Here is a 17,890-nt window from a genome sequence, read left to right as displayed (position 1 = left end):
AAATGCTGGAAGAGTCCACCTGTTAAGCATGGTAGAATGTATCGTGTGTGTGTGTGTGAATGTCTATTAACTTTTTTATAGGAAATTGTTTTTTTTTTTGTGCTGCTAAAGTGTACAGTATACAAATAATATTGAATAAAGAAGGCTAGAAATAACTTTGTCTACACCATGCAGGCAGCATACTGTGAGGGCCATGCTCTCTCCTGATACACTCCTGATACACACTTTACCATGCTCTCTCCTCACACACCTGATACACACTTTACCATGCTCTCCCCTCACACTCCTGATACACACTTTACCATGCTCTCTCCTCACACACCTGATAAACACTTTACCATGCTCTCCCCTCACACACCTGATACACACTTTACCATGCTCTCCTCTCTCTTCTCTCCTCTACCTCCTTCCTTTCCTCATTCCTCTCTTCTCTGCTCTACCTCCTCTTCTACCACTTCTCCTCCTACCATACTTCAACTAGTTCTATAAATGTGGTCCCTCCTGTCCTGTAGTACAGTAACTCTAGTACTATAAATGTGGTCCCTCCTGTGCTGTAATAACTCTAGTACTATAAATGTGGTCCCTCTTGTCCTTTAGTAACTCTAGTTCTATCAATGTGGTCCCTCCTGTCCTGTAGTAACTCTAGTTCTATAAATGTGGTCCCTCCTGTCCTGTAACTCTAGTACTATAAATGAGGTCCCTCCTGTGCAGTAATAACTCTAGTACTATAAATGTGGTCCCTCCTGTGCAGTAATAACTCTAAGGTCTTCTCTGCACTATAGCTTACATGTTGATATGCTCTATTGTTCTTTTTTTTTTTTTAAAGTATATTTTTTTGGCTTTTGTGCCTTTAATTTTGGCAGGACAGTAGAGAGAGACAGGAAGCGAATGGGTGAGAGAGTCGGGGTGGGATCCGGAAAGGACCTCGGGGCGGGAATCGAACCCGGGTCGCCGGCGTGCGGTGCAGGTGCCCCAGCCAGTTGCGCCACGGCTGGGGCATGCTCTATTGTTCTAACTGTGTGTGTGTGTGTATGTGTTGGTATGTGCATGTGTGTATGTGTATATGTTTGTGCACGTGTGTGCATGCGTGTTCATGTGTTTGTGAATGTGTGTGTTTATGTGTGTTCATGTGTGTGTGCATGTGTGTTCATGTGTTTGTGAATGTGTGTGTGTGTGTGTGTGTGTGTATGTGTTCATGTGTGTTCATGTGTGTGTGTGTGTGTGTGTGTGTGTATTGTGTTGTTGCCTGGAGTTGAAAGGATGGCCTGTACGATAAGCCCTCAGCTGTCCGCACATACATGTACATCGACCACCACAATCGAATCTTATAGCTGAACTATAATACCAGGCACCTACTGTCAGGTTAGGTTACGCTCCGACCTCTGTGATGTCAATGACCTAAGACTTCTATGTATACAGATAAACCCCGGACTGTCTAGAGGAAGGTGCTCAAGTCTTCCAGGAGAATAACCAGGCTTTTTAGTATATCAGAAGGCAGTGGAACATCAAGGCCCTGACAGTTAACTCACACGTAAAACATTCGGTCTCAGTAAACAGCTGAAACTCAGGTCATTTATAAGAGGTGCTTAGTTTCAAGGCTTAAACTAAGACTCAGAAAGAATAGAAAAGAATCACAGAAGATAGACGTTATCTTTACCATCCTGTTTGGGAAGTGGTAGCCTCGTCCCAAAACAGAATACAAGCTGAAAGAATCGGACGTTGGATTAAAATAGTTTTATAATTCAGCATTTTTAAATACAGCAAAAATGCGGCACAATACAGCTTGTTGGTTACAATATGTAGGAGAGAGATAATTCCATTTTGTGGTGAGAAGGAAAAACAAAAGAAATTAATCCAATAGACGTAGTAATTCCATTTTGTGTTGAAAAGGGAAAAACGTAAGAAATTAATCCAATAGTCGTCGTAATTCCATTTTGTGTTGAAAAAGGAAAAACGTAAGAAATTAATCCAATAGTCGTCGTAATTCCATTTTGTGTTGAAAGAGGAAAAACGAAAGAAATTAATCCAATAGTCGTCGTAATTCCATTTTGTGTTGAAAAAGGAAAAACGAAAGAAATTAATCCAATAGTGTCGAAAAAAACAAAGAGTCCAAATGAATTCTCGTTCAGTGATCTCCCTTGTCCGGGTGTAAGGCCACGAGCAGCAGGTGGATGATGCGGAGTTACGATTCTCACTGGAGCACTAAGTCCCGCATCCTTGGCTTCGCGACGACGTACGGAGTTCACATAATGACTATCAGGAGCTACAGAGTAACACAACACTTAAGACAAGGAAAGAAGAAGAAGCCGCCCCGAACTTTAGTTGACCTGCTACTTATAGTCCTCATTTTCTCGTGACCCCATGGTCCTCCCCTACACATTCCTGGGGCGGACCCCTCTTCACAGAACTTTATGGGAACTAAACTTACTTCAGAACATTCTAGACCAGGGGTGTCCAAACTACGGCCCGCGGGCCAACTGCGGCCCGCGACGCACTTTAGTGCGGCCCGCGGAGCATTTATTAGTTTATTATAGATATGGCCCGCCACACTTATCATTGGCTGTTCGCTATTTCTTTCCAGCAACGACGTTGTGGTTAACATTACTGCAAACTCCTTTACACTCTTCTTAGAGAACGTTTACAATGTCAATATCAAAACAGCATGTTACATAGAGATGATACTCATAAGTCATAACGTTACTCATAACGTTGGCTAATTGGGAACGCGTTTGAGCGCGCACGAAAGGTAAAGAGCGCGCCAGCTGGCTTGTCATTGTTGATAACTGTTATCTCCTTCTTATAAGAAACGTTTAAGAAAAACGTGAAGACAGCAGTAGTTTCACTACTGAGCAACGGTGATAGGCACAGCAGCCACTGAGTGGAGCCGGCAAGAGTCTTAAAGTGACAGTGCACCATTTATAAATGACTTAAACAGCCTCATATTAACCGTATTTCTTAAAGAATTTATTTTCTACAACAAAATAACTTTGTCATTATTATCATTGAAATAGTTATATATGTTATGTTATGTATACTGCATTGTGTACATGTCAAATGGGGGGGGGGGGGGGGGGGGGGTTAGGGTTAGGGTTAGGGTGGGGGGGGGGGGGGGGGTTATGGCCCACCGGTCAATTTCCAAGACCCAATGTGGCCCTTGAGCCAAAAAGTTTGGACACCCCTGTTCTAGACAGTCAAAGGCACACATCTCCGGGTTACAAAGCGGAGTTTTACATAGCCTACATTCAGTGTTGACGAGAACATTCTAGTTGAGACAGAGATGCATTCAATATCGGCATTTACAGGTTTTAACACACAAACAGTTTACATTTGATAACAGGCATTACACATTAAGATGTAGCATGCATATTACATTCTATTGAGAGTACTTGGTTACATTCAACAGTGTATAGCCTATTTAAACATGTTGGTTGGTTACGTTCAAACATCGTACACATTTGCGTTCGCAGGGAGTATATTTGTTACATTCAGGATTATAAGTATTTCATTGCATTTGGTTACATTGTCGTGGTTTATTTAATCAGGTAAGAAAAGGCATGTCTTTGTTGAAGGCACGTAAGTCGTTTATAGTATTTTCATACATTATTCCCCAAAACCCCATATCTAACGTAATACTTCTGGTATGTTGTATTAGTCAGCACTTTCATAGCATAACATTTTGTTCAGTCATTCTGTCGTTTATTGGATAAGAATTTTATAGCGTCATTCATCCAGTCTTCACAACTTTCAGTCTCACACGTTCCTCATCACCAAGTGTTCATTTCAGTCTTTCGGAGCTATTTGTTCAAATAGGCCTAATCACACACACACACACACACACTTCAACAGTTACGCACATTCCTTCTCTTTCATTCAAACTGGCGCACTTGATTCAATAGTGGTTAGCGGGACAACAGTGTACTATATGGTTTCTGTTACGTTACTTTCTTTATCTACCTAAGCATAGTTTTCAAGGCAGGTGTCTCTCCTTGAGAGGACATCTCACATCTGGCTGATTTGCGCTGACGCAAAAACAGCGAAGTGGGCGCGAATTCACGCATGCGTTCGGTGCTCCATGGGTGGGGCCTAGGAGACACGACAGTATGTGTGTTCATGTGTGTGTGTGTGTGTGTGTGTGTGTGTGTGTGTGTGTGTGTGTGTATGTGTGTTCGTGTGTGTGTGTGTGTGTGTGTGTGTGTGTGTGTGTTCTCCACAGCTTTCTGGGACGCCACGCGTGCGTTCATGCTGCTGTCCATCCTGAGCTGCTTTGCTGGAGTGGTGCTCGGCCTCAGCGCCTTCGCCAACGGAGCCAAGAGCAGGAGGGTGCGCACCGGAGGCATCGCCCTGCTGCTGTCAGGTCTGCACACACACACACACACACACACACACACACACACACACACACACACACACACACACACCAACGGAGCCAAGAGCAGGAGGGTGCGCACCGGAGGCATCGCCCTGCTGCTGTCAGGTCTGCACACACACACACACACACACACACACACGCACGCACGCACGCACGCACATACACACACACACACACACACACCAACGGAGCCAAGAGCAGGAGGGTGCGCACCGGAGGCATCGCCCTGCTGCTGTCAGGTCTGCACACACACACACACACACACGCACATACACACACACACACACACACACACACACACACACGCACATACACACACACACACACACACACACACACACACACACACACACACACACACACACACACACACACACACACACACACACACACACACACACGCACACACACACACACACACACACCCAAACTCTCCTTCAAACTCACATTCATGTTTACAACCTGTACACTTGCTTTTCTGTACCAATACTTTCTGTTCCAATACTTATGGAGGGGATATTTAGCAGTGAAATAACTAGTATAGATATAGCAATGAAATAACTAGGTATTGCAGTGAAATAACTAGATTGAACAGTGACATAACTTTAAACCGTAATGGGACTAATACAATGACAGACACACTGCATGTACTTTCATTTGTCGGCATGGTAACCTCTCTGTCCTCTCTCAGGTTTTCTTGCACTGCTCGCCTTGGCAATCTACACGGGGGTGACAGTCAACTTCTTTGGCAAGCGCTACATCGACTGGCGATTCTCCTGGTCCTACATCCTGGGCTGGCTGGGCATCATCCTCGCCTTCACCGCTGGTAATGCCAACCTCACCATCACACTCTATTGCTGCACGCTGGCAATGCCAACCTCACCATCACACTCTATTGCTTCACGCTGGCAATGCCAACTACCCAATTACTCTATCACTACACGCTGGCAATGCCAACCTCACCATCACACTCTATTGCTGCACACTGGCAATGCCAACCTCACCATCACACTCTATTGCTGCACGCTGGCAATGCCAACCTCACCATCACACTCTATTGCTGCACGCTGGCAATGCCAACCTCACCATCACACTCTATTGCTGCACGCTGGCAATGCCAACCTCACCATCACACTCTATTGCTGTACGCTGGCAATGCCAACCTCACCATCACACTCTATTGCTGCACGCTGGCAATGCCAACCTCACCATCACACTCTATTGCTGCACGCTGGCAATGCCAACCTCACCATCACACTCTATTGCTGCACGCTGGCAATGCCAACCTCACCATCACACTCTATTACTGTACCCTGGCAATGCCAACTACCATATTACTCTATCACTACACGCTGGCAATGCCAACCTCACCATCACACTCTATTACTGTACCCTGGCAATGCCAACTACCCAATTACTCTATCACTACACGCTGGCAATGCCAACCTCACCATCACACTCTATTGCTGCACGCTGGCAATGCCAACCTCACCATCACACTCTATTGCTGCACGCTGGCAATGCCAACCTCACCATCACACTCTATTGCTGCACGCTGGCAATGCCAACCTCACCATCACACTCTATTGCTGCATGCTGGCAAAGCCAACCTCACCATCACACTCTATTACTGTACGCTGGCAATGCCAACTACCCAATTACTCTATCACTACACGCTGGCAATGCCAACCTCACCATCACACTCTATTACTGCACGCTGGCAATGCCAACTACCCAATTATTCTATCACTACACACTGGCAATGCCAACCTCACCATCACACTCTATTACTGCACGCTGGCAATGCCAACTACACAATTACTCTATCACTACACGCTGGCAATGCCAACCTCACCATCACACTCTATTGCTGTACGCTGGCAATGCCAACCTCACCATCACACTCTATTACTGTACGCTGGCAATGCCAACTACCCAATTACTCTATCACTACACGCTGGCAATGCCAACCTCACCATCACACTCTATTACTGCACGCTGGCAATGCCAACCTCACCATCACACTCTATCGCTGCATGCTGGCAAAGCCAACTTCACCATCACACTCTATTACTGTACGCTGGCAATGCCAACTACCCAATTACTCTATCACTACACGCTGGCAATGCCAACCTCACCATCACACTGTATTACTGCACGCTGGCAATGCCAACCTCACCATCACACTCTATTACTGCACGCTGGCAATGCCAACTACCCAATTACTCTATCACTACACGCTGGCAATGCCAACCTCACCATCACACTCTATTGCTGCACGCTGGCAATGCCAACCTCACCATCACACTCTATTACTGTACGCTGGCAATGCCAACCTCACCATCACACTCTATTGCTGCACGCTGGCAATGCCAACCTCACCATCACACTCTATTGCTGCACGCTGGCAATGCCAACCTCACCATCACACTCTATTGCTGTACGCTGGCAATGCCAACCTCACCATCACACTCTATTGCTGCACGCTGGCAATGCCAACCTCACCATCACACTCTATTGCTGCACGCTGGCAATGCCAACCTCACCATCACACTCTATTGCTGCACGCTGGCAATGCCAACCTCACCATCACACTCTATTACTGTACCCTGGCAATGCCAACTACCCAATTATTCTATCACTACACACTGGCAATGCCAACCTCACCATCACACTCTATTACTGCACGCTGGCAATGCCAACTACACAATTACTCTATCACTACACGCTGGCAATGCCAACCTCACCATCACACTCTATTGCTGTACGCTGGCAATGCCAACCTCACCATCACACTCTATTATTGTACGCTGGCAATGCCAACTACCCAATTACTCTATCACTACACGCTGGCAATGCCAACCTCACCATCACACTCTATTACTGCACGCTGGCAATGCCAACCTCACCATCACACTCTATCGCTGCATGCTGGCAAATCCAACTTCACCATCACACTCTATTACTGTACGCTGGCAATGCCAACTACCCAATTACTCTATCACTACACGCTGGCAATGCCAACCTCACCATCACACTGTATTACTGCACGCTGGCAATGCCAACCTCACCATCACACTCTATTACTGCACGCTGGCAATGCCAACTACCCAATTACTCTATCACTACACGCTGGCAATGCCAACCTCACCATCACACTCTATTGCTGCACGCTGGCAATGCCAACCTCACCATCACACTCTATTGCTGCACGCTGGCAATGCCAACCTCACCATCACACTCTATTGCTGCACGCTGGCAATGCCAACCTCACCATCACACTCTATTGCTGCACGCTGGCAATGCCAACCTCACCATCACACTCTATTACTGTACGCTGGCAATGCCAACCTCACCATCACACTCTATTGCTGCACGCTGGCAATGCCAACCTCACCATCACACTCTATTGCTGCACGCTGGCAATGCCAACCTCACCATCACACTCTATTGCTGCACGCTGGCAATGCCAACCTCACCATCACACTCTATTGCTGCACGCTGGCAATGCCAACCTCACCATCACACTCTATTACTGTACCCTGGCAATGCCAACTACCCAATTACTCTATCACTACACGCTGGCAATGCCAACCTCACCATCACACTCTATTGCTGCACGCTGGCAATGCCAACCTCACCATCACACTCTATTGCTGCACGCTGGCAATGCCAACCTCACCATCAAACTCTATTGCTGCATGCTGGCAAAGCCAACCTCACCATCACACTCTATTACTGTATGCTGGCAATGCCAACTACCCAATTACTCTATCACTACACGCTGGCAATGCCAACCTCACCATCACACTCTATTACTGCACGCTGGCAATGCCAACTACCCAATTATTCTATCACTACACACTGGCAATGCCAACCTCACCATCACACTCTATTACTGCACGCCGGCAATGCCAACTACACAATTACTCTATCACTACACGCTGGCAATGCCAACTTCACCATCACACTCTATTGCTGCACACTGGCAATGACAACTTCACCATCACACTCTATTGCTGTACACTGGCAATGCCAACCTCACCATCACAAACCTTGAGTGACTGATACTTGGCTGAGGCCGTATGAAATCTGATACTTGGTTGAACTGGCATGAAAACCAGTTTTTGTTTTTTTGTTTTTTGTTCAGACTGTATGAAACTTACAGTAATACTTGGTTTAGCCTGAATGATACTCAGTACTTGGTTGAGCCTGAATGAAATTGGATACTTGGTTGAGCCTGAATGGTAAACAATAGTTGGCTAGGCCGCTAATGAAGGGTGACCAGATGTCCCTAGTCATCTGGTCACCTTACGCTAATAACACTAACATTTAGTGAGTGAATGAGCAATAAGGCTCCATCGGATAGGAAAGGAGGCAAATCTGTTTGTTTTCTGTGTTTCCCAGGAAGTAATGGCATTTGATAGGCAGCAATAGTGTTTGGTAGTGATGGTGTTTGATAGTAATGTTGTTTGGTAGCAGTAATGGCGTTTGATTGGCAGTAATGGTGTTTGATTGGCAGTAATGATGTTTGATTGGCAGTGATGGTGTTTGGTTGGCAGTAATGGTGTTTGGTAGTAATGGTGTTTGCTGATACTGATCACTCTGTTTGTCTGTTTGTCTTAGGTGGGTTTCAGCTCTGTGCCTATCAGCGGAATACAGCAGAACCTCCACCACCAGACCTGTCAGACAGCTGAGCGTGCGTGCGCACACACACACACACACACACACACACACACACACACACACACACACTGTAATGAGAGAGGTCAGCGACTCCCAACCCTTCACCTTGTGAGGAGACTGCTGTCCGCACACTGAAACGCCACTGGCTCGGTGTAGCGGGGGCCAGGCGCCACGACTGTACATGTGCAAGCATGAAAAACTAAAAACATTAAAAATATAAAAAACAAAAACATGTTTTGGACATCTGTGGCCTCTACTGTCTGACTGTTGATGATCAGTACAACACACACTACACTCACGCATGCACGCACACACACTACAACACCAGACCTCCCCGGCATATGATCATCATTACACACACACACACACACACACACACACACTAAAACACTACACCACATCACACCAGCCCATAGTGTTATTGGTAAAATATGAATAACACATCATCTCCTGTAACAGCTTATAATGCTTAAATCATCTCTTTACTCAGCCCAAATGTGACTCCCCTTTTAATAAAAGATAAACTTCAGATCCATTGTGAAATCCGTAACGAGATGCTCTGCTCATATAACTCTAAAACATGCAAAGCAATACAGTCTTTCTTCTCTTAACATCATCAGTAGAAGTTCAAATAAGTTAACACTTGTATTATTTTCAACTGTTGAGAAGTTAACAAATCACCCTTCACAATTAGCACCTGAACTTCATTCAACAACATTATACATTGAACAACATCACATGGATATTTAGATTATTTTCAGGTCATGCCTCAATACAGCATCAAGCAAAACAGTCCTAGTGCTTATAGAATTACCTTTACGGTAACACTTTACATTACAGATCGGTAACAAGTGGGTAATGTTATGGTAATATTATGCAGTTTCATGGTAATAATATTTTTAAACTACATATTACAAATAATTAATGTCTAATTTCTAGACAATTACTGTGCATACAAAAACAATGCAAATAACTTGGGTAAAATAAAATGGTAATAACTGCTGTAAATAATGTACTTACTGAAGCAATAAATATTTAGGATTTACTTATTGTGACATAATATTTCTGTAATTATGCCAACATGATGGTGCTATGAAGGACTGAATTATAGTAACTTCTAAGTATTATGGCACAATTACACAGTGGTTAAAGTTTTTGTAGTAGTTAGTTTGATGGTAAAATGTGACCTGTTATCTGTTATTATGATGAAATAAATAAGGTAATTTCACAATAACTGTATGGTATCAGGGCTGTAAAATACTGTTTTGTCTTTTCGAAAGGATTTCAACAACTCTCCACCGTACAGAAAACCTTTCGAAAAGACAAAACAGTATTTTACAGCCCTGATACCATATAGCTATTGTGAAATTACCTCATTTATTTAATCATAACAACAGATAACAGGTCACATTATGTCACAATAAGTAAATCCTAAACATGTATTGCTTCGGTAAGTACGCCGGCATCACCTGTGACAAAACGTATAGCACTATCGTAAACTTTGTCAAGAGCTTTCAAGGTGGAAGGCGCTGTATGCATATAGAGAATATCGCCATAGTCTAGGACTGACAGAATGGTTGATTGAACAACGGTCTTTCTGCTCTCAAGGGAAAGGCAAGACCTGATCCTATATAGGGCACCTAGCTTAGCTTTAACCTTCTTTGTGAGCTCAAGCACATGTGTTTTAAAAGACAGCTTATTATCAAGCCAAAATCCAAGATATTTGTATTGGGCAACTTGTTCAATTTGTGTACCATTTAGGGAACATACAGTAAATGCATTTAAGGGTCAAATAAAATGGTAATTGCTGTAAATAATATTTACCATAGTGCTATACGTTTTGTCACAGGTGATGCTTTTAAAACTCATCACTGTAAACTGTATAAGAATATAGGATGGTCTTCTCTGTATGAGAGGAGGGAAAGACATTGCCTCCTATTTATCTACAGTACAAGGCATTACAAGGTAAATTACCTTCTTACCTTACTTCACTTTTAAAAATTAGACATGGCAGACATAGTACAAGATCACAAAGTTTTATTACCCTAGAAACTCCTCGAGTGAGAACTGAGATTGGCAAATTAGCTTTTCAGTCTTTTGGACCAATCAAATGGAACCACTTGCAGGAGGTGTTGAGACTTAACAGACTTGTATCCACAGAGAAATTCAAGGCTCTATTACTGTACATGATATGAGTCCTGTACAGCAGTGTGCTTGTTAGTGTGCTTGCTGCAAGCAAAGCACACTATTGTTATCCGTGCGTTTCATATTATTATTAGTGTGCTTGCAAAAGCACACTATTGTTATCCGTGCATTTCATATTATACTTAGAACTTTGGAAGTGCACAGGAAGTTTATTAAAAAAGACTGTTTATTCAAGCAGTACCTTCATAGAATCTCTCAGCTGGGCGCCATCTTGTGGTGAAGTCGCGATAAGTCGACTGACGAGCACAAACGAACAGGAAAGACAGGGGGACATATTGCAAACATTTTGAGCTTTGTTACTCATCATGCTCATGTAGACAGTATAACTATATATTTCCTATGGAATTACTTTTGCAATATGTTCCCCTGTCCTTCCTGTTCGTTCGTGCTCGTCAGTCGGCTTATCGCGACTTGATTACAAGATGGCGCCCAGCGGAGAGATTCTATGAAGGTACTGCTTGTAAACAGTCTTTTTTAATAAACTTCCTGTGCATTTCCAAAGTTCTCAGTATCTCGTTTTAAATGTCAGGACCCTCAGAAGTCTACCAATACAGTGTGGAGTTACATGGAACCGTTTTAATGGTTTAAAAATAGCGATTTAGCTGCATAGGGTACGTTATGCCCAATCTAATAGATTCAAGCCTACTGCAAGCTCGGCTGAAAACGGCGGAGTTCGGAATGCTAGGGGGTGAGCGAAGGTGTTTCAGTTATTTCACAACTACCACAACTAGCCTGACCCTGACGGTCAGATCACGGTGTTGACCGTCTCCCTGTGCTGGGTGCCACAGCACGCGTCATTCACAGTCCCCCAGCTGCCACGCGCCAGGAAGTAGTAGCTGAAGGCGTCCAGGAAGCAGTTGGTGGATGCCAGGCTGTTGGCCACGTGGACGAAAGAGTGGGCAAACTGCTTCAGGGCACAGTTTTTTGAGTAGGTCTCGCACAGGAACTTGAACAGGTAGCCGAAGTGGAGCGGCGAGAAGCAGACGATGAAGATGGCGAGGTTGGCGGTGATGATGTTCACCGACTTGCTCTTCTGTGTGCTGTCACCCTCTGAGTCCGTCCTCCTGGAGAGGGTGCGGATCACCATCACCGAGCAGTACGTGATGATGACGAACGGCAGCATGTAACCCACAACGTCCAGCGTCAGGATGAAGGAGAGGGGGAGCGGTCGGTTTGAGTTCTTCTGGAAGCACTTGAAACTAGGCGAGTTTTCTGACGAATTTCCTTGCGGCTTATCTACAGAGTGGAACGTGGCGCTCAGGGAGGCAATGACCGCCCAGATGCTCACACACACCACCAGCGCCTTCCACGGGGACATAACAGCATGCGCCTTGAAGGGGTACTTAACAGCCACGTAGCGGACGACACTAATGGCCACGGTGGTGAAGATGCTGACGTACATGTTGACGAAGTAGGTGGAGACGAAGACCAGGCAGGAGCTGATGGAGAAGGGCCAGGGGTTCTGGTACGAGTACATCCTGAAGGGCAGCGACACCAGGACGCAGATGTCGGCCAGTGCCAGGTTGGTCAGGTACACCATCATGTCGCTGCAGTTCCGCCACTGCCGACAGAAGAGCACCAGTACCGCAGAGTTGACCAGAACACCGAGGACGAACGTGGGGATGGCCGTCACCATTTGGAACACCCGCACCTCCTCCCCGATGGTCAGATTACAGTGAGTCTCTCTCTGGAACAGCTGCATCTCCTCCGCAATGGTCAGATTAAAGTGAGTCATCTTCACCCTGACACACACAACATCAAGGTCAAGGTGAACCTCACTATCAATCAAGGAGAAATTTGTGTGGCCATCACACATCTCATCACAACATAAATATTCAGAGATGTAGACAAAAAAAACAGACAAAACTAAAACATAAACATCATATAAAAGACAAAGAAAGAAAACAATAAAGACTAGGCTATAGATGATATCTCTCTCTGACTACATATCTCTATCTATTGCAGGGACGTGCACAGGGGGGTTGCTCAGGTTGCTCGGGCAACTGCCCATGTGCCCTTCTCGACTCATGTTGCCCTTCCGAGGGCAAAAAATAATAATAAATCGTAGGCTACAATGGATGCAGAATTTCACGTGGGCCTAGATTTTTTAAAAATCGCGAAGTAAAAGTAGCCTCATTCACTTCCAATGGGGCACCGATAGCGAAAGTCAGAAGGAGGGCAAATTCTGTTTACGTACGCTACTGTAGTTGCAGCGCTGCACGCGACCGGCACCTGAGTTGAGCCTGCATGACAGTCTATCGCGGCCCTAGACGAAAGATATTGTCGCGGTTGTCTGGTGAGACCGACTGCCTCCTCAACGTTGTCGGAAAAGGTTAGTTTGTGATGTATAACAAACGAACAATAATCATCATGAAGTTGTATGATATTAATTACAATCTCCATAAATCCAGGCTGAGTTTGCTACGTTTAGCCTTAATAATCAGACAGCCTGCAAGCAGACAAGCAGCCCGTTGTCCCATAGCAGGCTAGCCTATTTTTTTTGGTATAGGCATAATACAATTCGTTTCTCACATTGAATGAATGATGGAAGTAGCCTAATGCATCACATTCATTATTTAATTCAAAATGGTTGAATGCCTAAATCCTATCACTATTTGTGGTAATGAAGTAAAAATGATCACTGAAAAAATTCAGGAGAGGGAGAGACAACTCAAGTAGGCCTAGGCAGCAAAGGGTAGCACATCAATGCAGGGTTGGCTACAAAAAAAACAGCAGGTGAGACACTATGCACTGTGATAAAGATGACACTGTGTAGGCGAATTGATTAATTAATCAGACTCATATTTTAGCCTAGTAATGACAACTTTTCATAGGCTACGTTATAAGATGAGGAGCAGCCACAAGCCCCCAGAACCTGGAAAATGTGGACCAGGATGAGGCACATAGGGAAGATAGGCCAAGAGATGAGTTGTGTTTTTTTTATCTATTTTTTTTAGGGGGGGGGGGGGGGGGGTGCCCTTTTTTCAGGTCCGAGCAACTGCCCCTCAAAATTCCTGTGCACGTCCCTGATCTATTGTATCTGTATATGTCTACATCTCTCTCTCTCTCTCTCTCTCTCTCTCTCTCTATCTATCTCTATATGTCTTCTCTAAAGCTGCCTTTTGCTAATCATTTACCCATCAAGACAAACACAAGTGGGATAAGGAGGAGATGAATGAATAGAACTCATTAAGGAAATGTTATGTGGAGCTATTTTTACAGCTGCTGTTCATGGAGTTCTTGGCTCAAGATGCAGTTTAGTTTAGGAGAGTAGAACAATAAACAAGTCAGAGCATGTTTCCTATTAGAAGGATTCCAGCACTCTGGATTCAGGATTGCAATCCAGAATATAATACAGTTGTGCTCATAAGTATACAGTATAACAGGAACTCATATCATTTTACTGTGGCTCAATCATCTCATTTGGTTAAAATAGCCAGGAGTAGTATGGGAAACACACTCGCTCTGACATTTGCTGCACTTTGATCTGTCCCATGTCACAACGGAAACCTTTAGTGGTATAGTTATGAAATTTACAAACGAGACATTAAAGAGGCAGACAAGACGCGAGTGGGAGAGAGAGATGGCGTGGAATCGGTAAATGACCCGGGGATTTTCAGTTGAAACTTGTTTCTTATGTATAGTGTCAGTATGTCAGTGTTTGTCAGTGCTATTCTAGTCAATGATACACAGATGCAATAATAATCCTATTTGAACAGCACAGCCGTATCTTAAGCGCATACTGTATCTTGACCGTGACATAAACCTTTTCTAATCTCCGAATTCCCTTCGGGGTGGGATTCCCAGAGGGGGCTCCCTTTCCAAACAATCGATTTCCTTCCCGTTTATCCTGTTTTTCCCCTACTTTAGAACAAATCCAAACTGATAAATAGCCTTAGAACACCTGCAGCCTCGCGGTCGCGGAAAGCGGACACAGAGGTGGTGAACTGAATCCACCTCCTCCTCTCTGGTATTTTTTACAGAGTCAATTTGACAGTTTTCAGATTTTCGCCTTACCTGTCGAATGAAACATCTGCAGGAGGTGTCGCAGCGTTTATCCAGTAGCCTACAAAAATGAACAGTCCTCACACAACGAGCATTCCGCACGCCTGCACGGACACGGGAAATCTACTTTCGGTTTAGTAGCCTACGCGCCAGACTAGTTTTATGTGGATGAACAGCTGTGACGTAAATGTGTGGGACTACTAGGAGTAGGGTTGCCAACTCTGAGAAAATAAAATACGGAACCAAAATACCTTGGGGGGGGGGGGGGGGGGGGGGGGGGGGACGACGACGACGACACACTAATAGCCTCAAACTTGAGGCCCGGTTATGGCAGACTTTGGGGTCATAGGGCCCACACGTACCTCCACCCCACATCAAATCATCATTATGATTATCATTGTCACAATTATTATTATACTATATTGTATGCACTTTCACTTCAAAGCAGTCAATACTGTGCTAAAAGTGCTTAAAGTGCTAGTTTGTGATATGCACATCAGAGGCCTGCTTTACTAATGTAAGATATATTTACAATAGTTCATTGCTTTTGCATGATTGCATGAGAAATACTCCTGAAAACAACAGCAATTATATGGGTGTTATTGTTTTGGGATGTTTCCCTTATGCAATCATAGCCTACACTGGTAGGCAAATGGAGAAAAAACGTATAGCCTATGCCTTATAATGAAATTTCATTTGAATGCCTGAATGTAAAGATCCAGGAAACATAATACCAACTTTTGTTTATGGTAAACGGCCCAGCATAAATAAATTATAATAGGCGTAAATTTTTCAATTTCAATTTAATGTCGCTTATAGAGCGCCAATACATTACACATGTCTCAAGGCGCTTTACAGAGTGTTAGACATTCAAAGAGAGCCCATGAGTAACAGGGGCAAGGAAAAACTCCCTAGAATTGGAGATACATATAGGAAGAAACCTCAGACAGACCCACGACTCAAGGGCCCAACCCATCTGCCTTGGGTCAGTTACAGTACAGTCATTTGTAGTTTGAAAGTTACAATGACAATGAAAGTTCAAATAGTCCAGTGTAGGGAATAAATTGTCCATTAGTAATCCATTAGTTATTTCTGAAGGTGATGGGTCGCTGGGATCCGAGGGCCAAAGATTCGGGCAGGGAACCACAGCAGGCGATGTTAGGGCAGTCATAGGGATGGCGAAGGCAATGGCGATGGTAGGGCAGTCAGAGGGATGTGACTTCAGGTGTGATGAGGGACAGGCACAGAGATGGTTGATGGCTGGTAATGGTTTACCTCACAGGTGAGGTATAGGGGAAAGGGAAGAGAAATAGAGTGTGTTAGTATTACTGTAAGTCATATTAAGTATTAATAAGTATATCAATGGTGATATAAATGGTTATACTATAGAGGGTTTACAAAACGCTTTTACACACCTCTTTTGTGGGGACAGGTGCGTAGGAATAGGTTACCCAGTTAAACCCGAAGAGGCATCCCGCACATCGTCCACCACGCATGAAAACATCCACCCACCCACCACGCACGCAACATCCACCCACCCACAATGCCCCCCCCAATGCCCCCCCCCCCCCAGGCGAACCCACACACCACCCCTGAACCGCGCGTCGGAGCAGCATGGCTGAGCATGGCCAGCCAGAGTCCGCCCACAGGCGGCGCCACCCATCCGCAGACACCCCCCACCACCATCCGCGAGCAGAGAGAACGGGGCCCGCGCCAGCCCCACCCCAACCACAACACCACGCGAACACACACCACGGCCCGACCAGGACACACAGTCTGATCCGCCCCGCCGCCCAGGCCCCCCGGAAGCAGCGCCCCCAGAGCAAAAGTCCAGAATGCTTCATGTCTTTGGACGTGTCATCCTGTCATCCTGTTGACAGGGTCGGGAGGCGTAGGGAGGCGATGTAGTGTAATTAAAAACGTTAAAATCATTGGACATTGGTGTAATGTAATTAAAATTATCTCCAGATAAGTAAATAACTTATCTGGAGATCTTTAAATGAAACACTAATCTTTTGACCATGTTATATTCAAATTTGCCTAAACAATACTCAATGCTAAACAATGTAGCCTATTGTAGCCTACAGTCTCTGTTCTGTTTCTATGGAAGTGGCAAGAATCCACGTTGTTAAATGTCGTTAATGAAATAGCCCTCCAACAGGTTGAAGCGGAGCTTTGCCAACAACGTTATTGTGTAGTTTCAGTTTCTGTCGCGCAAACGTGCATGCAATGAACGCTCATACCACCGCTTAATTATATGACTCTATGTTTAATCGCATCGAATTAGCAAGCATTTCCTCCTGATTGCAGAACACGTTTGTTTTCTTTTCTGTCGGGCCGCGGTTGCATGATCAATTGCGCAGCTAATTATCAGGTGAAGCACCGGACCTCACTCCATGCCTTGCAGACCAGCAAGCTCCACGTTGCGTCAGGGAGTTTTTTAAGGCTTTTTTGTGTGTAGCCCATGTTTTTAATTGTAGTATGTGTGCATTGAGCAGTTTCTCAAAAATACGGAACAAACAGCGTTCTGTATTAGTTCAATACGGAACAAGACTTTTAGGTGTCAAATACGGGACTATTCCGTATTATACGGAACGGTTGGCAACCATAACTAGGAGGTAGGCC

At 44.8% G+C, this 17,890-nt stretch overlaps 2 protein-coding genes and 1 long non-coding RNA gene across 4 annotated transcripts in view; 1 reads left to right on the top strand and 2 right to left on the bottom strand.

Moving 5' to 3' along the window:
• Positions 1 to 9,279, top strand: part of lim2.2 (lens intrinsic membrane protein 2.2) — a 35,462-nt gene extending 26,183 nt beyond the window's left edge. For both annotated transcript variants that reach the window (XM_062556429.1, XM_062556428.1), the window contains exons 3-5: positions 4,214 to 4,354; positions 5,061 to 5,195; positions 8,996 to 9,279. In XM_062556429.1, the coding sequence (XP_062412413.1) occupies positions 4,214 to 4,354; positions 5,061 to 5,195; positions 8,996 to 9,066 (347 nt within the window). In that variant the 3' untranslated portion in view covers positions 9,067 to 9,279. The remainder of the gene's footprint in view (positions 1 to 4,213; positions 4,355 to 5,060; positions 5,196 to 8,995) is intronic.
• Positions 9,280 to 9,551: 272 nt separating this feature from the next.
• On the bottom strand, positions 9,552 to 11,624 carry LOC134102346 (uncharacterized). The gene is made up of 2 exons (XR_009941509.1): positions 10,475 to 11,624; positions 9,552 to 10,242 (listed from the first exon to the last, which is right to left on the bottom strand). It is a non-coding gene; the product is annotated as an uncharacterized LOC134102346 (long non-coding RNA).
• Positions 11,625 to 11,728: 104 nt separating this feature from the next.
• Positions 11,729 to 15,414, bottom strand: LOC134102140 (G-protein coupled receptor 35-like). Its single transcript, XM_062556144.1, has 2 exons — positions 15,278 to 15,414; positions 11,729 to 13,002 (listed from the first exon to the last, which is right to left on the bottom strand). The coding sequence occupies exon 2, from the start codon at positions 12,993 to 12,995 to the stop codon at positions 12,006 to 12,008; it is 990 nt and encodes a 329-aa protein (XP_062412128.1). The 5' UTR covers positions 12,996 to 13,002; positions 15,278 to 15,414; the 3' UTR covers positions 11,729 to 12,005.
• Between the last annotated feature and the right edge of the window lie 2,476 nt (positions 15,415 to 17,890).

The sequence above is a fragment of the Sardina pilchardus genome, chromosome 15, assembly GCF_963854185.1.
Source record: "Sardina pilchardus chromosome 15, fSarPil1.1, whole genome shotgun sequence".
Taxonomy (NCBI): Eukaryota; Metazoa; Chordata; class Actinopteri; order Clupeiformes; family Clupeidae; genus Sardina; species Sardina pilchardus.
The sequence above is the reverse complement of the archived record's forward strand: the minus strand, read 5'-3'. Positions and strand labels throughout refer to the sequence as shown.